Source organism: Crassostrea angulata, chromosome 7, assembly GCF_025612915.1.
Source record: "Crassostrea angulata isolate pt1a10 chromosome 7, ASM2561291v2, whole genome shotgun sequence".
NCBI classification, from domain to species: domain Eukaryota; kingdom Metazoa; phylum Mollusca; class Bivalvia; order Ostreida; family Ostreidae; genus Magallana; species Magallana angulata.
In genome coordinates, this window is record NC_069117.1 from 22,178,996 (window position 1) to 22,200,825 (window position 21,830).

Sequence of the window (21,830 nt, forward strand, 5' to 3'; positions counted from 1 at the left end):
AGAGCATCGTCGTCATGTATGTGTCCCTCAATAAAAATATACCAAGTAGAGGGTATAGAACAGAACAGAACATTTATTTCTAAATAAGGGCCCAGAACATACAGGTATGAAATTATTATAGTTTTAAGAGAAAGATATGTCAATGAATAGTGTATAAAAATATCTTTAGAAGTATAACTATTATAGTATATATGACAATGTTAATTCCAACAATTTTGTGCCATTTTAGATAAAAGGATTACATGTTTTTTTTATTATGAGGTTAAAAAAACCCCACATAACATAAGGTGTCATTTTTCTTAAATTTACACATCAAAAAGATGAAATTACATTTATCATGGTGTTGCCCTGCCTCCATCCCCCCCCCCCCCCCCCCCCTTCTTTTTGGGAGTCTGGAAAAAATTGCATTGAAAGGAAGATGTAGGTAAGCTACCCCCTACCTGGATTAGGATTTTAAGATTTTGGGAAGAAAGTTTTTTTCTTGTCAATTTTTTTTGGATGAGTCGGATGCCCACTTTCTAAAACGATATAAATGCCTGACATTTTAAAAAAAAGCTTCGGGTTCGAAGTTTGGAATATTAAAATAAAATGGCAGCGCTCTTGTCAACTTGTGTTCGAGGTTGTTGTAGAATATCGAGGTAAGAAAACACTCGGGACTTTTCACTGGCGGTCTAAAATGAAGGTGTAAATAATTAACTTGATTATATTTATGTGAGATAAACAGCACCTGTTTATATCCCACTTTATTTGAAGCGGGTTTTGCGTTTTTCAATGACAGTGTGACGTGATTTGCATGTTGCAACATTGACTCTCTCTTGTATGTACATGACAACTTCCAATTACTGTATTCTTCTTTTTCATTTCTAGAGCAAGAAAGCTGCAGTTAAGAAAGTTCTCTGCAAGTCAAAGACTTAATGATGAAATTGGGTTAGATCAACCCCTCCCCAACTTCCCAGAACTGAAATATGCCGTTGCCAGTCGTGAGACATATGACACCCCAGTCACAACACTCGAGAATGGACTCAGAGTGGCATCACAGAAAATGTTCGGACATTTTTGTACTCTTGGAGGTAATGGTCATGCAATGACATAGGTGCCTTACTATTGTCCAGGTAGCATGGTGGACTCATATAAGATGTAAACGGTGTGACCGTTGGACCGAGCGCAGATTCAACACAGCACTAGTGCAGTAAATGAGTTTGATTGTTGTAGAACAAAATTTATTTGAAACGCACACAGTAGGATCCACGTGGGTGCCTATTCAAATCATTAGCCAAAGTTTAGCTAAATGTAGCGTGCTCAGTCTACATTATGACGTCATGTTTCAGACATAAAACATACACGTTTTGTCTTCGGAAATAGCTGAAGAGAGTTACATTATTCCGAACTTTTTAAATTTCTTCTTTCATTGTTTATCATTTAATTCATATAAATGCTGCGGTAATAAAATTGAATACTTTATTCAGTATCTAAAAGATCAGTTCCTTGATGTTAATGTTTTTATTTTCCATCTGATAATTTGATAAAACATACATAGAACTAGTCGTGTTTCTTGATTGAAGCACTATTGAAACTTAACTGGTGTCCTCTTTTATTTCTTTAAATTCAATTTACCTTCTATTGAAACACTGGAACATTTTCAATCGAGTTTAGGGCAATAAACATCGATAAGTACCAGTCAATCAATGATCAAACTAACTTTTCAAAAACAAAATGGCGGCCATTATGGGGGCGCCCATGAGCTGGAAGAAAATTTTTCAGCCCTTAGTACCCCGATACAACTTTAATTTTTCACTGATTTTCTTATATATATGTGATACCATTAATCCTCGCTTCGCAAAGCGGGCTTCACCCGCCTCTCGCTGCGCTCGGTATAATAGATTTGTTCTCATAGCTGCAGATCTGTAAGAGGGTTACTGTTCTTTCGCCCAAAAGTCAAAGTACCCCAATCGCCCCATGCATGAGCTCCCCAAATTTTTTTTGAGTGCCCCATTATGTTTCACGAGCGCCCCAAATATCTTTCAGAGGCACCCCAAAATCTCTCATGATAGTCCAGTATATCTGACATTTTCCTGGCTTTTTTAACGATTTTAATATTTTACATGCCAGGAAAACGTCAGAAGCTGTGCCATTATGAAAACTGGAAATTCACAGCCTCTAACTGGACGCAGAATTCTAGCAATTCATAGCACACAAAACTTGCCTTAGTTTTGGACTTACTAACTTAATTTGAAACAAATTCTGTACAAATGATTGGATTTCAAAAAATTCCCAAAACATATCAATACAGATGTTGTCACTTTACTTGCCTCTGAAATACTTTAAACCACCAGCAGCCCCAGATTAGTGTGGTTTGTTTAATTGTAAAAATGGTGACTCTTGATCTGTGGTTTTTTGTGCACCATAAATTGCATGTTCTTTGAAATGTGAGGCACTGTAGATCTATGGCTGGTCAACTTGAATTTAGAATATAACCTGAAATATAATACCTGAAATCTATATACAGTCAAACACTGTTATAGCGAACACGCTTACAATGAATTGACGCTTACAGCGAAGTGATTTTCATTCCCCATGACTATAAAATATGTTGTAAACTTGACGAATATAACCAATTTCACTTATAACGAAATAGAATCACCCGTCCCTGGCACTCCGTTATAAGCTGTTTTACTGTAGGTATGAAACTACTGCTTCTCACTGTTTTTATTCAACCTATTGATCAATGTAAAATACCAACTATTTTTATTGAAAAATCTCCTTTTCTTCAGTTCTGCTAATTCGTTTTAGATTTATTGGGTAAATATCAAATTTTTTATTGTAAATACATTGTACTTATCAATTTTTCAAAGATCAAAGAAGTTTAGGAACTTAAGTTAGTTAATGTTGGTTATTGTCAGTTGTATATAGCCACTTGCAAGCTTGCAGTTTCATACCAAACTATTGCTAACACAAAAATTCACTAACTAGCCATTTTGTATTTAGATATTACTTTTGAAATTATGCACGTTACTGACTTAACTTTACATGTAACTTTGCAAATCTAATGGACTAAAAGCAATGTATTGTTTAAACACATGATTTTATTTTTTCAGTTTTGATCGACTCTGGCAGTAGATATGAAGTTGCATATCCTAGTGGCATATCTCATTTTATTGAGAAATTAGGATTTTGTGTTAGTATTACTTTATTTCAGTCCTTTAAATTAAAACTAAAATTTTGATATTAATTAAAGAATGTTTGCATCTTTATTTTGAAAATTTTTCATTTTCTTGTGATAGTCAACCACAAAGTATCAGAGCAATGATGAAATTTTACAAGTGCTAGCTAGTTATGGAGGTGTATGTGACTGCCAAGTCTCAAGGTAAATATAATCAATGTAAATTTGATGTTTGTATGCTGCTGACAGCAATTTTTTAAAATCCCCCCACTCCCAAAAAAGATATCAAGCACAATAGCATTCTTTAGTATTATGGTACTTTGTCCAAATGGAAAGAGAGATAACTCTCACTTGGGTCAATAATTTTTATCATTTTTTACAAATATAGATCAAACCAAGGTCAAAACAAATTGATATTTCTTGCCAATCAGCTGACACGCAGATGTGTTAAATTCATTGCATTTTTAAAAGAATTAAAACTCAATTTTTCATTTTTTCAATTAAAGTGATTTTCTTTTCAATAAATTGACAGTAAAAGTGATAAATGCTATTGACTTGGTGCAGTTTTGAAAGAGAAAAATAACTTTTTCTGCTTCTTAGTGATTTCTGTAAAACTGTGCCACATGATGTACAATTGTTTTAATGTCTTGTAAAAATCAATCTGCATTTCAATTACATTTATACAAAATATGTTGGTTTCTTTTGGAAAATCATTTTCATAGAAATTATCTTTATTTGATTGCACTAAAGGATATAGATAGAGCATCCTAAATGTATGACATTTACTTGAAAATTACAGTACCGTCAACGCGGATCCCGTATTTTCCGCGCACCCCCGCGGTCCAAATTGCAACGCGGTTTAAACACCTGTCTCAGGTAAACACCGCGTGCCCCCGCGGTTCAATCACCCATAATGACAACACCCCCGCGGTTTGAACGATCGATTACAGGTGTTAAAAAGTATCGAAAAGGAACACGAGTTATCTCCCTCGATTAAAAAAATATAACATGCATTAAACATAAATATAAGTTAACAAATGTGTCTTTTATTAATTCTCAATCTAAAGTTGAAAATGATTACATAACCAGACAAAAGCTAAAATAAAATACATAAAAATTTCTGAACGTTTTTTTTTTTTAAAGCACCAAAATCATTAAATTCTGTAATAGTTAAATTTATTATAGAATATATTTCAAAGAAATGAAAATTTAACTGTTTGAATTACTAAATTTAAATACATATTTCAGAGATGAATAAGTATATTGAAAAACTGTAAGTTTTTCTCCACGACAAATGCATAAAGATAATCATGATCCTTTTATAGAAAATCACATAGTTTGAAGGTAAATATTTCTTTTTTTATATTTGCTGTTTATTTGGTAATACTGGGGTAATATTTAAATCATTTAAAGCTGTTATCTGTACAATCCAAGGTAAAATGAGCCATGCCCGCAGGTGGTGAAAAAATCATGCTTTACTAACTTATTGATATATCGATATACGATTAAATTAAATTTTAAAATCTAACCCCAAAAATGTAAAATTAATAAGACTTATTTACTTAAATTAAATATTTTACTTTATAAATATTCAGGTATGTATATTTTTATTTTCAATATTATTTTATTCTATGAAACCGTTAAAAATTCATTCAAAATTTAAAAGTGGCTTAATCGCTTATATTACGGAAAATCACGACTTTATAATTGCTGAAGCAAGCGTCATTGTTTCGATAAAGAAAATTATAATTTGTTCGGAAAATTGATTTCAACCAGCTCTGTAGACCGACTAGTTGTAGCCTTATAAAAACAATTGCTCACAAATAAATGTTCAAAGAAAAATCAGTTCTCATAATTAAAACACAACGGAAAAAGGTACTCATAATTAAAAGTGTATGATTCTTCACATCGCACGGGTTTTATTCAGTTTTAAACTAAGTGTTGCCCTGAAAGATACAGTGTATATACACGTATATTCTGTGATTTTCATAAAACAATGGCTAGGCGTTCTGGTGTGCGTGAAGATAGACATTTCTTTACAAGAAATGGAATGAGGTTGTTACATCACAAAACAATGGGAAGTTGTACATGTTATTAAATGCATACATCTCGAGTTACTTTTAAAAAAATTCAAATACCAACTATTTTTGTACACATTTCCTTCATTGTGTATATTAATTATAAGTCGCGATCATTTCCTGTGTATAGTGATTAACAAACCTAGGGTAGAAAGCCACATGCTCAAGGGGTTTTCACACCTATTCAAGACAAAAGAAAATCTCCAAATTGCGTACGGTTTCGTCTAACCGTACACCTATCTTACAGAGGAGGCATCTTCATTGAGTGTCGCCGATCTTGATTTTATCTACGATCTTTATGTGTTTGAGTGAGAGAGAGACTGAGAGAGAGAGAGGGTAATGCTCTTTAGCCCCCCCCCCCCCCCCCCCCCACGACGCCACTGCATTAAATTGAAATATACTAATATAAAATTTTTCTAAGTTTAGTATTCATAAAAGACATTGTGATTGAATCCAATATGCAGTTTCAGTGCTTCACCTGTCAATCAAATCAGCCTGCGAGCTGCACCACGTGCTTCTTCCTTGATAAAGGAAAACAGTTTCGTTCTATTAGTCTTCGGGGAAAAAAGAAGTTTGTCTAACAATAAAGTAGTTAACACTGTTTATGGTGTTTAATTTAATGCTTGACACTGTTTGTGAAGTTTAGTTCGTATACACTGTTAAAAAGAAAACTAATTCTCTCTCTCTCTCTTTTCGGGGGAAGAGACATGTTAAACACCTTTTACAGTTTAAGAAGGCAGTAAAATGAAACAATTATTTATTGTTACTGTTAAATAAATTGTTTGATATACGGGTAGAATTCCTGGATGTCACGTATTGCAAGGAATATCCACCTGCCTCATACTCGCGTATTCTGTGCGTTCAAGCGAAGAGTGATTTCCTGTCAGTGCGATGGTTTCACATCTTTGTGTAAAACAATTGAGACAAATACAGTTAACTTTGACAGTCATTAAACGTTGGAAAGGGGGGTACAAAAAACGTTATAATTCGCTACAGATACGACATATGTGTAGTAGCTTCATATTCAACACACATCAAATGATATCAATATCTTTTTATATTTTAAGGGTAAAGTAAAATTTTCATATTTTGCCGTTGATCGTATGGTATACGTACACCGCGTAGCGTGTGCTTGTCAAGGACTAGGTTCATTGTCTTGAGTATCGACAGCCTCTCTCTCTCTCTCTCTCTCTCTCTCTCTCTCGTTATTACTGTTAGTAAAATTGTTTGAAAAACAAATGAAATTCCTGATGGTCACTCGTTACACGGATTATCCACCTGTCTCATATGTACATGTACCAGTGTATTCTGTGCATATAAGCGTAGAGTGATTTCCCGTCAATGCGATGGTTTCACACCTTTGTGTTAAACAATTGGGACTAAAGTCAAGTACAATTTACATGTACTTTCACAGTCATTAAAACGTTGAAGAGGTGGAGGGGGCGGTTACGAAAAACGGTATTCGCAGCTGATACTACATGTATATTTGTGTTGTAGCTTCATATTGAACTCACATAAAATTATGTCAATATAATTTTGTATTTTAAGGGTTCAGTAAAATTTTCATATCATGCCGTTGATCGTAGGTAAACGTTCTCCGTGTAGCATGTGCCTGTCACGGACTAGATTAATTGTCTTGAGCATCGAGAGAGTGCCGTAAAACGAGCTACAAACCGATATGGATTAAAACATTTTTGTAGTCGGAAATGTTTAAAATCATTAAAAAATCGAAAAATAATGTTTTATAGTTCTAACCCTCTCCGTCATGTAGATTACATTATAAAAATGACTAAATATTTTTGAAATGATAGGTATATCAGCAGTTACATGAAAATTATTACGGGTGCAGATGATTCTTTAATTAAATATCTCTAAAATAATCGATAAGGAGTTTTGAAAACGTGCATTTAAAATACGTAATCATTTTAATGTGTGAAATGAAAACAATACATCAGACATGGCTAGTATAGAATGACTCTTAGTGTTAGGTGGCCGTCTAATTGTCTAATAGCATACAGGTAAAAATCTCCGATCACCTTGTACAACGGTAGGCCACACCGTCGCGGTTTAAACATGGCTGCAGCGAAGACCGCGATGAATTAACCGCGATGGTGTAACGCGGAAAGGATTGAATAACCGCTGGGGGAACGCGGTCAAATACGGGATCCGTGTTGACGGTACTGTAGCTTATATACCATCAACATTTGAGGATTTCAAGTTAAATTTTCAAGTTCTTATTTCAGCTATATATATATATTTAGAAACATAGTTATTAGAAATTTATTTCATTTGTTGCAGGGATGCTGTCATATATGCTCTATCCATTGAGAATGAAGGAATTGAGAAAGGTCTGGACATATTGTCAGAAGTTGCAATGAGGCCTGTAATTTCAGATGAACAGGTACATGTACTCTATGTTGTAGAGTTAAACTAGCAAGCTTGTATAAAACCAAAAATATATGCTCACACAAATCATTTCTTATCTAGATCCTTAACACATGTACTTGAAGTCTTTTTGTATGCATACAAAGAGTTTCACTTTTAAAAAACTTAATGAATGAATCTTACAGGTTTTCTTAACATTTCTTTTTCTTATCAAATCTATCTGTTCCCTGTTTTACACTATTCCTGTAATAGTATTTGTTTATTGTGCGTTTTCCTGTTTTACACTATAATTCCTTTAACGTGTTTGTTGACAGATTGATTACTGTCGAATGGCGGTGGCCTTTGATCTGGAGAACATTGAATCAAGTCCACAACCAGATATACTCATGACAGAGCTGATTCATGCGGTATGCTTCATTTTGCCCCAATAGCATTGCACTTGTATTATAAAAGTTGTACCATAATATTTATATATTATATTAATCATCACTTAATAGTGTTGCAAGCCAATTTGTTTTTCATAGTTTTTTTAAGATAGATTTATTTTTAGTTTGAAAATAAAAAGATTTGTCAAATTCTCATTGGCATACATTGGTCATCACCATTTTTACTGTCATATTTGTCTGTATGCCTATACATGTATTACGGTATTAGCTGAGTTATAAACTTATATTTTGAAGATTTCTGAAGATGCATTCCTATGACAAATAACTAGTTGCATTGTGATTTTTTTTACATTTCAGGCAGCCTATCGAGATAACACATTAGGTCTGCCCAAAATTTGTCCAAAGGAGAACATTGATAAGATAGACACAAAATCAATGTATTCCTTTATGAAAAACTTTCATGACCCCTCCAGAATGGTGCTCTGTGGGGTGGGGATGGAGCATGATACACTTGTTGAAATGGCAAGGGACATTTTTGTAAAGAAGACCCCTATCTGGATAGAAAACCCATCCCTAGTGGATCCAAGTAAATCTGTCGACAACTCTGTGTCCCAATATACAGGAGGAAAAATGCTTGTAAGTAAACATTTGATCAGAGAGTGAACAAAATCAATGAACTGTTATTCTTGTACATTGTATTTGTATATACTGGTACTAAGATGTCTTTCTGTTCTGTTTTGCAGTAATTGCAACTGTTGCATACAGCTGCCTTTAAATTTGATTTTCTTAAGATTTTTTAAGCATTTTTCAGACAACAAAACTGAGTTTTTGAATTTCTAGCAGCCATATCACTTAACACTGTAATAAAATTTTCGAAAAAAGTTTTAATTGAAGTGATAATTTCATGCCCTATTAAATCAGCCTAAGCAGCAGATATATTAAGGCTGTGCACAAGCCATATATTAAGTTATTCACCATTACCAAGGCATGACTTTAAGATTTTTAAGCGTAAATTCTTTCTATTCAGATTGAGAAAGACTTATCTAACGTGAGCCAGGGCCCCAATCCATTCCCCGAGCTTGCTCACTTGGTTATCGGCCTGGAGAGCTGTTCCCATAATGATGACGACTTCATTGCATTCTGTGTGCTCAACATGATGCTTGGTGGGGGTAATGCCTTCTCTGCTGGGGGCCCAGGGAAGGGCATGTACACCCGACTTTACACAAATGTACTGAACAGGTAAGCACAAAGGGGCAACCTGTGGACTGTTTAATATCTTCTTTGTATACTGATTTATTTTGAGTATACAGGTATATACATGTGCACCTGTGTTTCCATCTAATTTATTTATACAGGGTGTCCCAGAATATCTGATACTGTTTACGTTTTGAATTACTTTAGTATAAATTGAGTGTTCTCTCTTGTTGATGAATAATATGATAATCTATGAAATATTAAGATTGTGCGGTTTAATAGTAAGAACTACTGATATACATTAATTGGCACAGTATATATGTTTATTGCAAGCTTAGATGCCTGGGTTTTTTTTTTATGAAATAGAATTGATATTCCTTAATTTGAAGCATTAAATATACTTTGTTAAAAATAAAGTACACTTAACCATTACGCATGCATTGCAGAAATAATTACCACCATACTGGCACTCTACCAGTTATCGGCTATAATTTTATGTTTTCTTTTCGTTTTTCCTTATTTCTTGATATATTGGTGAAGAATATAACGAATTAAATCAATTCACGAATAGGTTTATTCATGACACATGTATACAAGTCCACATCATGCTCTCACGCACGCACACATCATCAGCATGGCTATTTTCCCGTGCTCAATCCCCGGATGATACTCTCAAACAATACACACAAAGAACCATAACTCTTACTCACATCATACTCATACATTCATACTCAAACAGTTACTTCCCTTAGATCATATAAATATACTACAATACCCCCCTTTGCAAGATTTAACTATTATACTGAAAAACATATTAATAATCAGATTTCTCATTCTTAATAAGATTACTGTCCATTATAAAGAGTTTACAAAATTTACAAAGACAGTCACAGTTCACAGTCCATGATACAAATAATTTCACACGGAAACACACGAACACGGCTCATATTTTAAAGTCCTTAAAACGTTGCGGAACTGTCTTTACACGGGTTGACCTTCTCAAGACTGGCTCTGTTGGTTTTCTTGCGATAGGTTCCCTCACAGAAGGCTGTCCTTCATCACATGTATCAGCGGATACAATGATCGGTTCACTGTAAGTCTCTGGAATATCGGACACATCACTTTCGGAAGTTCCCGGTTCTTGATACTTTTTCACAAACTCGCTATTCCTCTTCAATGTGACTCCTTCTGGTGATTCAACAACACAGCTGTTTCCAGTTTTCTGTACCAAAGTATATGGCTCTGCATGGTACGGAGTGTCCATTTTGTCTTTTTCTTCAAAAGGACTGAATCTCCAGGCTCTAAGTCGCAATCCACTGCACCACGTTTCTCATCAACATACAGCTTGTTTCTGTACTTTGAATACACATCCTTATCTCGCATTTCTTCATCAAACACATTTTCTTGTAGATTCTCTACTTGCGGTAATTTTGTCCTCAGTTTACGGCGGAACATCAATTCTGCAGGTGACACCCCAGTTGTACTGTGTGGAGTTGTTCGATATGCAAACAAGTATTTCCGGATTTCTTTCTTCCAATCCTTAGATTCTGCTTGTGCAATTCTAATCCTTTTCATCAATGACCGGTTTTGACGTTCAACTTCCCCGTTTGCAGCCGGATGTAATGGTGTAACTGCTCTGTGTTTGATGCAGTTATCTGTCAAATAATCCTCAAATAACTTAGACTTGAATTGTGGTCCATTATCAGATGTAATTTGATATGGAATTCTGTGTCTACAAAACATTCCCTCTAGAGCATCAATGATTTTCTCACTTGTAATGTCTTTGGTAATTTCAATTTCATAATAACGGCTGAAGTAGTCCACTACAACTAACACATATTGTCCTGATGTTAATGGTCCCAGTAAGTCAATTGCCAACTCTTGCCACGGTCCCGTCGGTAAAGGTGTTGGACTGATTGGCTCTGGTTTTGGATATGCACTAGTAATCTGACATCCCTGACATGATTTCACGTACTTTTCCACTTCTTTGTCCATACCAGGCCACCAAACTTTCGTCCTAAGTTGTTGTTTTGTCCCAACAATGCCCAAGTGCCCCTGGTGTGCTAACTGAACACACTGTTTTCTCAGACTTCTCGGAATCACAATCCTAGATCCACGTAACACAAGGTATCCAATAGAACAAAATTCATCTCTGAATGGAAAATAGTCAACACACGATTTTTCCCATTCCCCTTCTTTAATGAATCTACGAATTCTGACAAGTTCTTCGTCCCTCTTTGAAACTTCTTCTACTTCTCGAGTAGACAATGCATGAGGCGTAGCTTCCCTCGCTATAAATTTCACATATTGTTCAGTCTCCACAGAGTTACTGTTTTCCACAGGTTTGTTTTCCACCAAACGTGACAATGCATCTGCAATATTCTCATGTCCAGGTAAGTAACGCACTTTGAAATTGTATGCCATAAGTTTCAACAACCAGCGTTCAATTCGTGCATTTGGTCGAGATTTTCTTCCATAAAGAACTTCTAATGGCTTGTGATCTGTAATCAGCTCAAACTCTACACCATACAAGTAAATATGGAACTTCTCACATGCCCACACAACTGCCAGAGCTTCTTTCTCTGTTGTCGAATAATTGCGTTCTGCCACGGACAATGTATGGCTTGCATAACAGATGACTCTCGTTTCACCTTTGTGCACTTGAAGTAAGACTGCTCCAAGGCCTACATTGCTAGCATCTGTCACTAACTGTGTTTTTTCTGCATCTAACCTGTAGTGTCCTAAAGTTTCCACATTTGACAAACAACGTTTCAACGTATCAAAACTCTTCTTCTGTTCACGTCCCCATACAAAGTTCACATTCTTCTTTGTCAATCTCCTCAGCGGTTCTGACACAGTCGCTAGGTTTGGTATATATCGTGCACTAAAGTTTACAAGTCCAAGGAAACTTTTCACTTCAGATCCACTTGTTGGCTCTTTTGCATCCAGTAATGACTTGATCCTGTCACTTGTTGGCCCAATACCATTCTTAGACATCACATGACCCATGAATGTTATTTTGTTCATGCTAAATTCACACTTTGCTTGGTTCAGCGTAAGTCCTTTTTCTTTAATTCTCTGCAATGCTTTACGAAGTCTTTTATCATGTTCTGCTTTGTCACGCCCATGGATCACAATATCATCTGAAATGTTTTGTACTCCCTCACAATCATGAAATACTTGTGAAATCACTTGCTGATATTTTTCTGGTGCTGATGAAATACCAAACATCAGTCTTTTATATCTATACAGGCCTTTGTATGTTACAAATGTAGTGATCTCCCTTGAAGATTCCTCCAACTCAATCTGATGGTATCCACTTCTAAGGTCCAACTTGCTAAACACTTCACTACCATTCACATTGTAGAGTATTTCGTCCACAGTCGGAATAGGGTGTCTTTCACGAATAATCGCAGCATTGGCTTGTCTCATGTCGACACACAATCTGATGTCACCATTGGATTTCGGTACAATAATGACTGGACTGACCCAAGGTGTAGGAGAATTCACTTTCTCAATGATATCCTGAGATTCAAGGTCATCAAGTTGCTCTCCAACTTTCTCTCTCAAACTGTATGGAATCCTGTACATAGCTTGGGCAACAGGTTTTACGTCCTGATCAATATGCAGCTTTAACTTAAAGTTTTTCAGCTTTCCTATTCCTTGGAAACACTCTGGGTATTCACGAACAATGTCAAATGATTGTACACTGTTGACACCAAGTTTAAGAACTCCTAGATTCGTAGCGGTATCTTTGCCTAGCAGTGCTGGTCCTTTTCCATTCAACACATAGAATTCTTCTTCACTACCATTGCCTGTTTCCTCGATCAAGGTATGTGTTCGAAATTTTCCTAACAATTTCAGTGGTTCTGTAGAACTATATGCATAGAGTTTCTTCTCACACTTTTCAGAATAACATTTTAGGCGTTTCTTCTTGAGAACTTCCCACAGTTCTTTGTCTATAATATTGGCTGATGCACCACTATCAATAACGAATTCCACTGGATGTCCTCCAAGACTGACCGTAACTTTGTCTGACGACTTGTCCGATGTCTTCAGAATAAATGCAAACACATCTGAATCAGATTCCGACTCTACTGTATGAATCTGTCCTCCTCTCTGAGATTTCTGTGCCATACGTTTTCCTTGTTTTGGCTTCGTTAAGCAGCAGCTCATGAAGTGTCCCACATTTCCACATTTCCTGCATTCCTTATCTTTTGCCGGACAAGATGGATCTCTGGCTAAGTGTCCTTCTCGTCCACAACGAAAACACTTATTTCCATACTTTCTGTTCTCGAATCTACCAGTACGTCTTGGTTTCTCTGTTTTAGGCCCACGTCCATGAATTTTATTTATTGATGCCACTAATTCGGTATCCATATGTCTTGCCTGTGCCTCTGTCATTTCAAATGTCGCAGCTATTGTCCTCAACTGTTCCAGTGTTAAGTCTTTTCCTTTCTCTAACAACTTAGCTCTGATTTTATGAGACCTGCACTTTTCAATCACCTGATCCCGAATTTGCTCATCCTGATTTGCAAAATCACAATATACTGCTTGCTGTCTAAGTTTCGTTATAAACTGTTCTACAGTCTCTTTATCACTTTGTGTTATCTTACGGAATACGTACCGTTCATATGGAACATTCACTTTGTTTTCAAAATGTTTATTTAACGTTTTGACAGCCACGGTATACACACTATCTTCTTGCTCTGCACGGACTTCATTCAGCGTATAATAAATATCCTGAACTTCTGGTCCTGCACAATGTAACAGTAAAGCTTTTCTTTGTTCAGGGTTACTCACCCCCTTTCCAACCGCAAAAAGTTCGAAACTTCTATGCCACCGTTTCCAAGACTGTTTAACTGTGACGGTTCTGCATTTGGGTCGAACTTCTGAACACCATTCAGTTCAATAAGCGAAGCCATTGTATAGGCTAAATTCTCCTCGTCGCCAGTGAAGAATATAACGAATTAAATCAATTCACGAATAGGTTTATTCATGACACATGTATACAAGTCCACATCATGCTCTCACGCACGCACACATCATCAGCATGGCTATTTTCCCGTGCTCAATCCCCGGATGATACTCTCAAACAATACACACAAAGAACCATAACTCTTACTCACATCATACTCATACATTCATACTCAAACAGTTACTTCCCTTAGATCATATAAATATACTACAATTGGAATAAAACTTTTCATACTTTAAATTGTGAACTCCTTATTCGGTTAGATTATATCATCATTTTGAACCCAAAACATATTGTTTCTGTGCTTTTTAGCAAGCCCCGAATTTGCCTAGGTTTTATGATTTACTGTACCAGTTATCAGCTTCGTGATAATAACATAGTAAAATCCTTGTACATGTTAATTTTATATTCTGCAAAGTGTTGATTGAATTATGTCCCTTGTGGGGTCAGCCTATAGGTCGTAGGGGTTATTATACATAATTAAACTCATAAAATTATTCTTTTATCATCATACGGTAATACACACAATCGTACGCTAATCAATGCATAATTATACAATCAGGCGTTCAACTGCGCCATGAATCTCTCGGAATTTAGTGAGTTCCTTTTCTTTATAAATGTTATATGTATTGATATTATATCTCAAATCAAAGAAGGGATATAATTATGTATCACAAAGAGGTCATATTCTAATTTTAACTTATTGCGTCACTTCCCCCACAGCTGAAAGTGCAAAGATGTAAATCAGCGGTAAACAATGATCGTTAAAGCTCATGTTTAAAACATATTGAAGAAAGTTTTCAAGCAAACTTACTTTTCTTTATTAGAAACAGATGACTGAATTAAAAAATCTCGGATATTCGCGTACTATAGACCCGAACCCTCAGTTTAGCCGATAACTGGTCTTAGCCGATAACTGGTACAGTACCAGTAGTGTGATATCTAATAAATAAATAAATTCAAAGCATATATATAAATATTTTAGGATTCATTTGTTATACAGTTTTACTCTTTGAATATAAATATGATATTGGTTTATTCATTAACAGACACCACTGGATGTTTGGCTGTGTGGCCATGAACCACGTGTATGAAGACTCCGGGGTCTTTTGCATTATGTCCAGTGCCCATCCCAGTCAGGTACATGTCAAGATTTAAAATACAACTTCTGCATGTGCAGAATCCTGTATTGATTCAACTGTGTGATAGGTTTCAGGATTTGAGGTAGATTCTTTATTTAATATTACTTTTTTTTTCAGTTGGAAGAGTTGGCACTTGTAGTATTATCAGAATTCCTAAGAACTCCAGAGCAAATATCCAAAGTAAGTGTCTTACATGTATTTATTTATTATATGTTAATATAGTAACATGTAATTATGATGTATTGATAGATGGCTTTTGATGTGTCATTTGCAAAAATCGATAGACCTTACTAAGTTTGTTGATGTTAGCCTTTATATGATATTCTTTTCCAGGAGGAATTAGACCGTGCCAAAAAACAGCTCCAGTCCTTGCTGATGTACAACCTGGAAACACGTCCCATGGTGTTCGAAGACGTCGGCAGACAGGTTCTGAGTCGAGGATCTAGAAACCCTGCCCAGTTCTACCTACAGGAAATAGGTACACACAGAACTTTTACTGAGCATTGCAGCCAATTATGAAAACAAGACTTAGTGTCTTTTAGATGTTTTATTGTGAATCTACCCTTATACCCTTTATATTATATATATTTTTACTAATGAAAGTCCGGCAAATTGATGCTAGTTTGACTGGTCTTACAATCTTAATGATGACTTGTTTGCATGTGTAACATAAGAATTTGTGACAAACACAATACAACAAATTGATATATTTACAAAAAATAGCCAAAGTGCAGTCTGATATGAATGGTCATTTACTATTAAATGAAACCAAAGTCATATTATATCCTAACTGAGGATTCCTATAGACTAGCCTAGGATTCAACAGATATCTTATATATTGCCTTTGACCTAAGGCAGCCAATATTTCTATTTCCAGGTCCTACAAATTATTGTATATTATCTGGCTTCAGGCCTCGTCGTTAAATAAATGTTATTTTTCAAACTTGAAAACAAATAAGTTTATGTGGTTGTTTGTTAGAATTTGGTGTAGATTGAAAAAAAATTGTACATTTTATTTTTGAGAAAAATACTCAACTGAGTTTTAGTTATAAACTACCCTATGTTTTATATGTTAAATTTGTCTTTCTTTTTTATGCAGAAAAAGTTCAAAAGGAGGATTTACAACGAGTGGCCAAGAAAATGCTTCGAACAAAACCATCTGTGGCCGCATATGGAACATTAGATAAACTGCCACCATATGAAAAGTTTCAGGAGATTTTAGCAGAGGGAAAAATTATTAGGAACAGAAAATCTTTTGCTTCCCTCTTTCGATAATGTTTTAAGATGAACAGCATTTTGCCTGAGAAGACTATGTTTACCTGGGAAGTCTTACCTATTGAGGTGTTCTTCATTGCTTGGAAATATACATTTATTTTCAGCTACTCTCATAGCTGTTTATGTTTTCGTCATTGACTCGTGTTTATTTACAGTGTTGTTTATTGATGACATAAGGAGTGGCAGTAGGCTGTTAATTTTATATCAATATATGTGTGCCCTCTATATTAAAGATTGGAGCACTAAGTGATTTTGCCCACATAAAGTTTTAATCAAAGCAATATTGATTTTAGCTACTGGTACATGAACTTTAACATGTAAGCAATGTATGAGAAATATAAAGAGAGAAGGCTGAAGATGTGTGACTACGATAATGCTTGGAACATATTTACAAAATGTAAATCTCAATCTTATATTTTAAACAATAATAAAGATAAAACTAGATTCTTATTGCTATAGCAACAAAAATATCTTCATTTTTATAAATGTGAAGAAAACTGTAAGAAATTGGGTTTTCTTATGTAGAAAAAAGTCATGAATATAATATTTTTTGTAAATGAAATTTGCATTTTTGCTATTTTTCTTTTAGAACAACGGAAATGAAAAAAAAAATTGGAAAACTTCTTGAAATGACCGGAGTCAAATTTTTATCATCGATAAAGTTTCTCTTACAGTTTTTGAGATCTCACAGGAACAGAATTTGAAAAAAAAGATACCTGAGATATTTAAGATAAATAACTGGAAGTAAAATTTGCTTGTTTATTTAACATTGAGTAGATGACATATGTAAGGTTTTGTACTGATTTATTCATTCCATGTAAAAAAGAAATTGAAGAAAAAAATCAGTATTTGAAGTACTTATGGTGGCGACTGGAAGTTAAGAGGAAGGAAGAAAAATAGTTTAAACACATCTTCATTTATAGGTCTATCATCCCACAGAGTTTGATTGTTCTAGTCTTTATAGTTTTTGAGATCTCGGGGAGACAAGTTTCTTTGTCTCGGGACAGGAAACGGACACACGGAAGTGCCCAATGAAAATAAAAGTTAGCATTTCTTGAACTTTTGCCTATCGTACATAATTTTTTATCGACTCAAACTGTCAAAGAAAAGACAGTTAAACTCGTACACAACTTGATTTGTTTAAACCCTGCGGGTGAGGACCAGAAGTGACGTTTTAATATGAAACCTGTTAAACACATCTGTAATCAAATATCTAGATCTATTATCCATGTAAAGACATGTCGACCGGAAGTTACGACGATAAAACAAAATACATGTAGTTTAAACACAGCTACAACTAAAGGTCTATAATTCCACAACGTTGGGATATTGAAGTCTTTATCGTTTCTAAGATCTTGAGGTGAGAAGCTTTTTGTAGCGGGACAGGAAACTGACGACCGGTAATGAATTTTAAAAAAAATGAAAACAAAAACGCCCCGCGATATTAATAATATCTATCATTCCTAACAATTTCAGGAAAATCTATTCAGTCATCTCGGAGTTATTCTGCCGATAAAAAGGGGGAAATAATAAGAAGGAAAGAAAAAAACCCTCACTACAATCACTATAAGGTCTTTTGTTTCCAACGGAAGACCTTAATGACTGGATTCCTTAATCATGTTTTTTTCATTGTGGATATTGGTTGGTTATTTATTGAACAATATGGTTTATTTATTGAACAATATGGTTGGTTATTTATTGAACAAAATGCAAGGCTAATGTTTATAGATAATCCTATAATTTTTTGGTGACATTTGAAATGTAAAATCTTAAATAATAGATTGAGAAATTTTATATCCAGACAGAAAAGGCAAGAACAACACAACAACTACATCTCAGGTTGTTCCTATTTACAACAAAATAGAGAAAAAATATTCTTACCATAAGATCAAGGTCAAAACACAAGTCCTAACTTTCTGTATGAAAATGTGCACCATTTTAAACGATGTATTTCTGATGACATTTTTATAGAAAAATTAGATTTTTCGCTAATACAACTCTAGCTGCTGAATGGATGTTGGTGTTATACCGATACACATCCTGGGTTTGAGACCTGCTTGAGTTCCTAATTCTGTAGTTCACTGAATATTTTCAGTTTAAGTAATGTCATGGAAGTCCATGTCCTTTGGATTATTCTTTACTTTTTAACTAACCTGAGCTTACTGTAAGAGAAACCTTTTGATCACCTTCCGTTTGGCGTCTTTTTGTCTTTCTGTTCATCCATGTGTTTACTTTTCACATTTCTTTCTCAGTTGAGCGATGTGGCCAATGGTAAATAGATTGGACACAGCATCATTTACCATAACCTTATAAAAAGATATGTATAAAGTCATAATATTTTGAAAAATAGATACTTGTGGAATTGAATTATTTAGTTTAATTAACATCCAGTCATATACTCTAAGACTTATAGATGTATTATTAAAAAATATAAAAAGTGATGACTGTGATAGGATAGCATGTATTTTCCACGTTGCGGAGCAATACGCATCTGGTATTTGATAAATCTAATGCGAATAGATGCCATGCGTGATAGTATTAATTAATACAATAGAATAGGTCTAAAACAATCACTCATCCATGTCACACGATTTACCGATCGTGAGTTCAGGCGCTCACGATTACCTGTAATCTAAACAACTTTAAGTAGATGCCTTTTTTATTTGAATGTATATTGTACAAATAAACCAAATTCATATGAGTGATCACTTATAAGAAGTGATCAATTTGCATCTAAAACGTTTTAGAAGAGTTAACCTCCTTTGATGAAAAGAAGAAAATTTCAATATTTTTTATCAAAATATCTTAGATATTTAGAGAGAGAGAGAGAGAGAGAGAGAGAGAGAGAGAGAGAGAGAGAGAGAGAGAGAGAGAGAGAGAGAGAGAGAGTTTATCCTTATATTTATACCAAGTTATATTTTGTATGAAATTGAAATTACATTATACAATATCTTAAAATATGCTCTGCCAATAGACTTCAATGTTAACTTCAAGATGCAATCGATTGGACAATGATTAAAATATTGAAAATTATCTTTTATTTTCTTTATTATGTAAAAAAAAAATTAACACAAATCACACACGTATTTATATATATGAAGACTTAAGAAAAAATAATAACATTCGGTTTACATTATCTAGAGTCAGTTACAAATAAATACCACAATTTACATACCCATATGTATTTTGAGACGCAAATTATAACTTTGTTAACTTATCATTTGTAATTTGATAGTAAGACAGAGTGATCTGTACGAGCTGAGTATTGAATTGCAGTGTCTAATAGTTTTTATCGTCGAAATTATTTGACAGTGTTCAGGTATCTTTTAAGACAGCTGAGCATAAATTATACAAGTACACGCATGTTTAACATTCTATAATTCTATAACTTGCACATTTAGACACAATTTTTATGAATGAGATTTCTGTATTTAGGATAAATACAAAAGGTTCAGACACGTTTTGTTAACCTACGATGTCTATAGCCTATATGATGTTAACAAGCTAATTGTACAAATTTAGATTTATACAATAAGCTTGTTAACATTGTTAGTCTAGCTGTAAAAGTTTTAATAAATCAAAGTAGCGTGATGTACTGACGGGAGTTTATTTTAATTGATTAATATTCATTTCAACGATATGTAATTTCGCATGGCAAGTACTTTCTTAGCTGTATTTGAATAGATATCCGCATTTTTTAAAAATATGACCCGAATTTTTTTTTGAATATGAATTATCGGGCTTTTCCGACAAGAATTTCGAGCTACAGACGGAAAACCCCATATAAATTGTGTTGTGTAATATTTGAAATAAAACTCTACGATGAATTTAACGTATCGGTAATCAAAATGCATGTATTAAATTTCTGGAAAATTGTATCCTTTGGCATGTAATATTGGCTCTGGCGTAAGAATACGACTTCAAAAATATCTAAATTGTTCGTACCATTCAAAATGTGACTTTTTAAAAGGTATTCATAAATAAGTTTCCTTGAAAAACAATGCTTCTGAATACATTAATCCAATGTATCGATTTTTTTAAAGTCTTTGATGATTTGTGCTTAGGTACTATTTCACTGCTGGTTTTCCAGAGTATATAAACTGCATAGGAGAGCTAATTAAGATCAATGAATATATAATGGAATTATATCAAACATTACTATATTTTTTGAATGGATAAATGATCAAAACAAGAGAACAATTAATTTACATGTAATGTTGCTTAGTTAAAAAAAAACATAAACACAAAACACATTCATATGCATAACAAATTTATAAGTGATTTGTGATAATATCATCCACCAGAGTAGGCCTACACGTATATATACAGATACACTAGGCATGCCTAATGAAAATATTTACAAACCATTTTTAAAAAGAAAGAAGTTAGATATTATGTTCAATAAACAATACGTTAATCCTGTTAACAAGTTTCAATTAATTAATTCAGCAACTACGAGTATTTTTCGTGGTAAGAATATACTTTTCCCCCTCAAAGACGCCTTGAAAATGCCAAAGTGCTCAATAGACATATTTTTAGTAAATAATATCAAGTACATATTAATGAAACGGGGGAGTGTGGGGGAGGGGGTGTAAATGGTCTGATCACGACAAAGCCACGGTAAAGAAATGGATAGAAGATGTGAGGTTAACTCTAATAATCGGTGCATCTATATCGAATTTTCATTTCTAGAATGTAACTCTATGGATGAAGGTGCACTATGTGCGCAAAAACTGTGTTTGTTGTGCCATTGCTGCCACTCTGCAAGCACCACAAATGCGAATTCTTCATCATCTATTTGTCATTTAAAAAAATCATCTAATAAATCTTTAAAATCGTTGCTGTCGAAAGCTGTCGCTTGATTTGCTGCCCTGTGGGTACGGGAAAAATTGCAAAAACGTGGATATATAAAGGGATGTAGTTGCTAATTTTAAATGAAACACTAAATTTAATAGGTAAGAGCAAATTCAGGTGTTTGTTGTGTTTGTTTAATGTGTATGTTTTGTTGCTTTGATTTTGTACTTTTTTTGTTTTGTACGTTATTGTTCTTGTTTTCTTCTTAGTTTCTGTATTTCATTACTATTCATTCAAACAATAAAATGCTTTTTTGGTGACATGAAGGTGGCGGTATTGCAGGAAAAAACTACATAAACCCGCTAAAATTTATTAATTGATTGTAAAAAGTAAGTAAAATTCACTAAATTACCGCTAATGTACATCAGTACGTCAGCT

General features: G+C 34.3%; 1 protein-coding gene across 1 annotated transcript; it reads left to right on the top strand.

Moving 5' to 3' along the window:
• The first annotated feature begins 561 nt into the window (after nucleotides 1-561).
• LOC128156044 (mitochondrial-processing peptidase subunit alpha-like) lies at nucleotides 562-17,042 on the top strand. The gene is made up of 12 exons (XM_052818006.1): nucleotides 562-638; nucleotides 868-1,070; nucleotides 3,096-3,175; nucleotides 3,282-3,364; nucleotides 7,537-7,639; nucleotides 7,938-8,030; nucleotides 8,367-8,645; nucleotides 9,037-9,248; nucleotides 15,231-15,321; nucleotides 15,441-15,503; nucleotides 15,657-15,801; nucleotides 16,423-17,042. The coding sequence occupies exons 1-12, from the start codon at nucleotides 589-591 to the stop codon at nucleotides 16,596-16,598; spliced, it is 1,578 nt and encodes a 525-aa protein (XP_052673966.1). The 5' UTR covers nucleotides 562-588; the 3' UTR covers nucleotides 16,599-17,042.
• The last annotated feature ends 4,788 nt before the right edge of the window (nucleotides 17,043-21,830 follow it).

Bases quoted from the DNA above. Each gene is read 5' to 3' on its own strand.
- LOC128156044 (XM_052818006.1), top strand. From the start codon at position 589: ATGGCAGCGCTCTTGTCAACTTGTGTTCGAGGTTGTTGTAGAATATCG. The intron at 7,640-7,937 runs GTACATGTACTC...GTTTGTTGACAG, and splicing joins CTGTAATTTCAGATGAACAG to ATTGATTACTGTCGAATGGC. The intron at 15,504-15,656 runs GTAAGTGTCTTA...ATTCTTTTCCAG, and splicing joins CTCCAGAGCAAATATCCAAA to GAGGAATTAGACCGTGCCAA.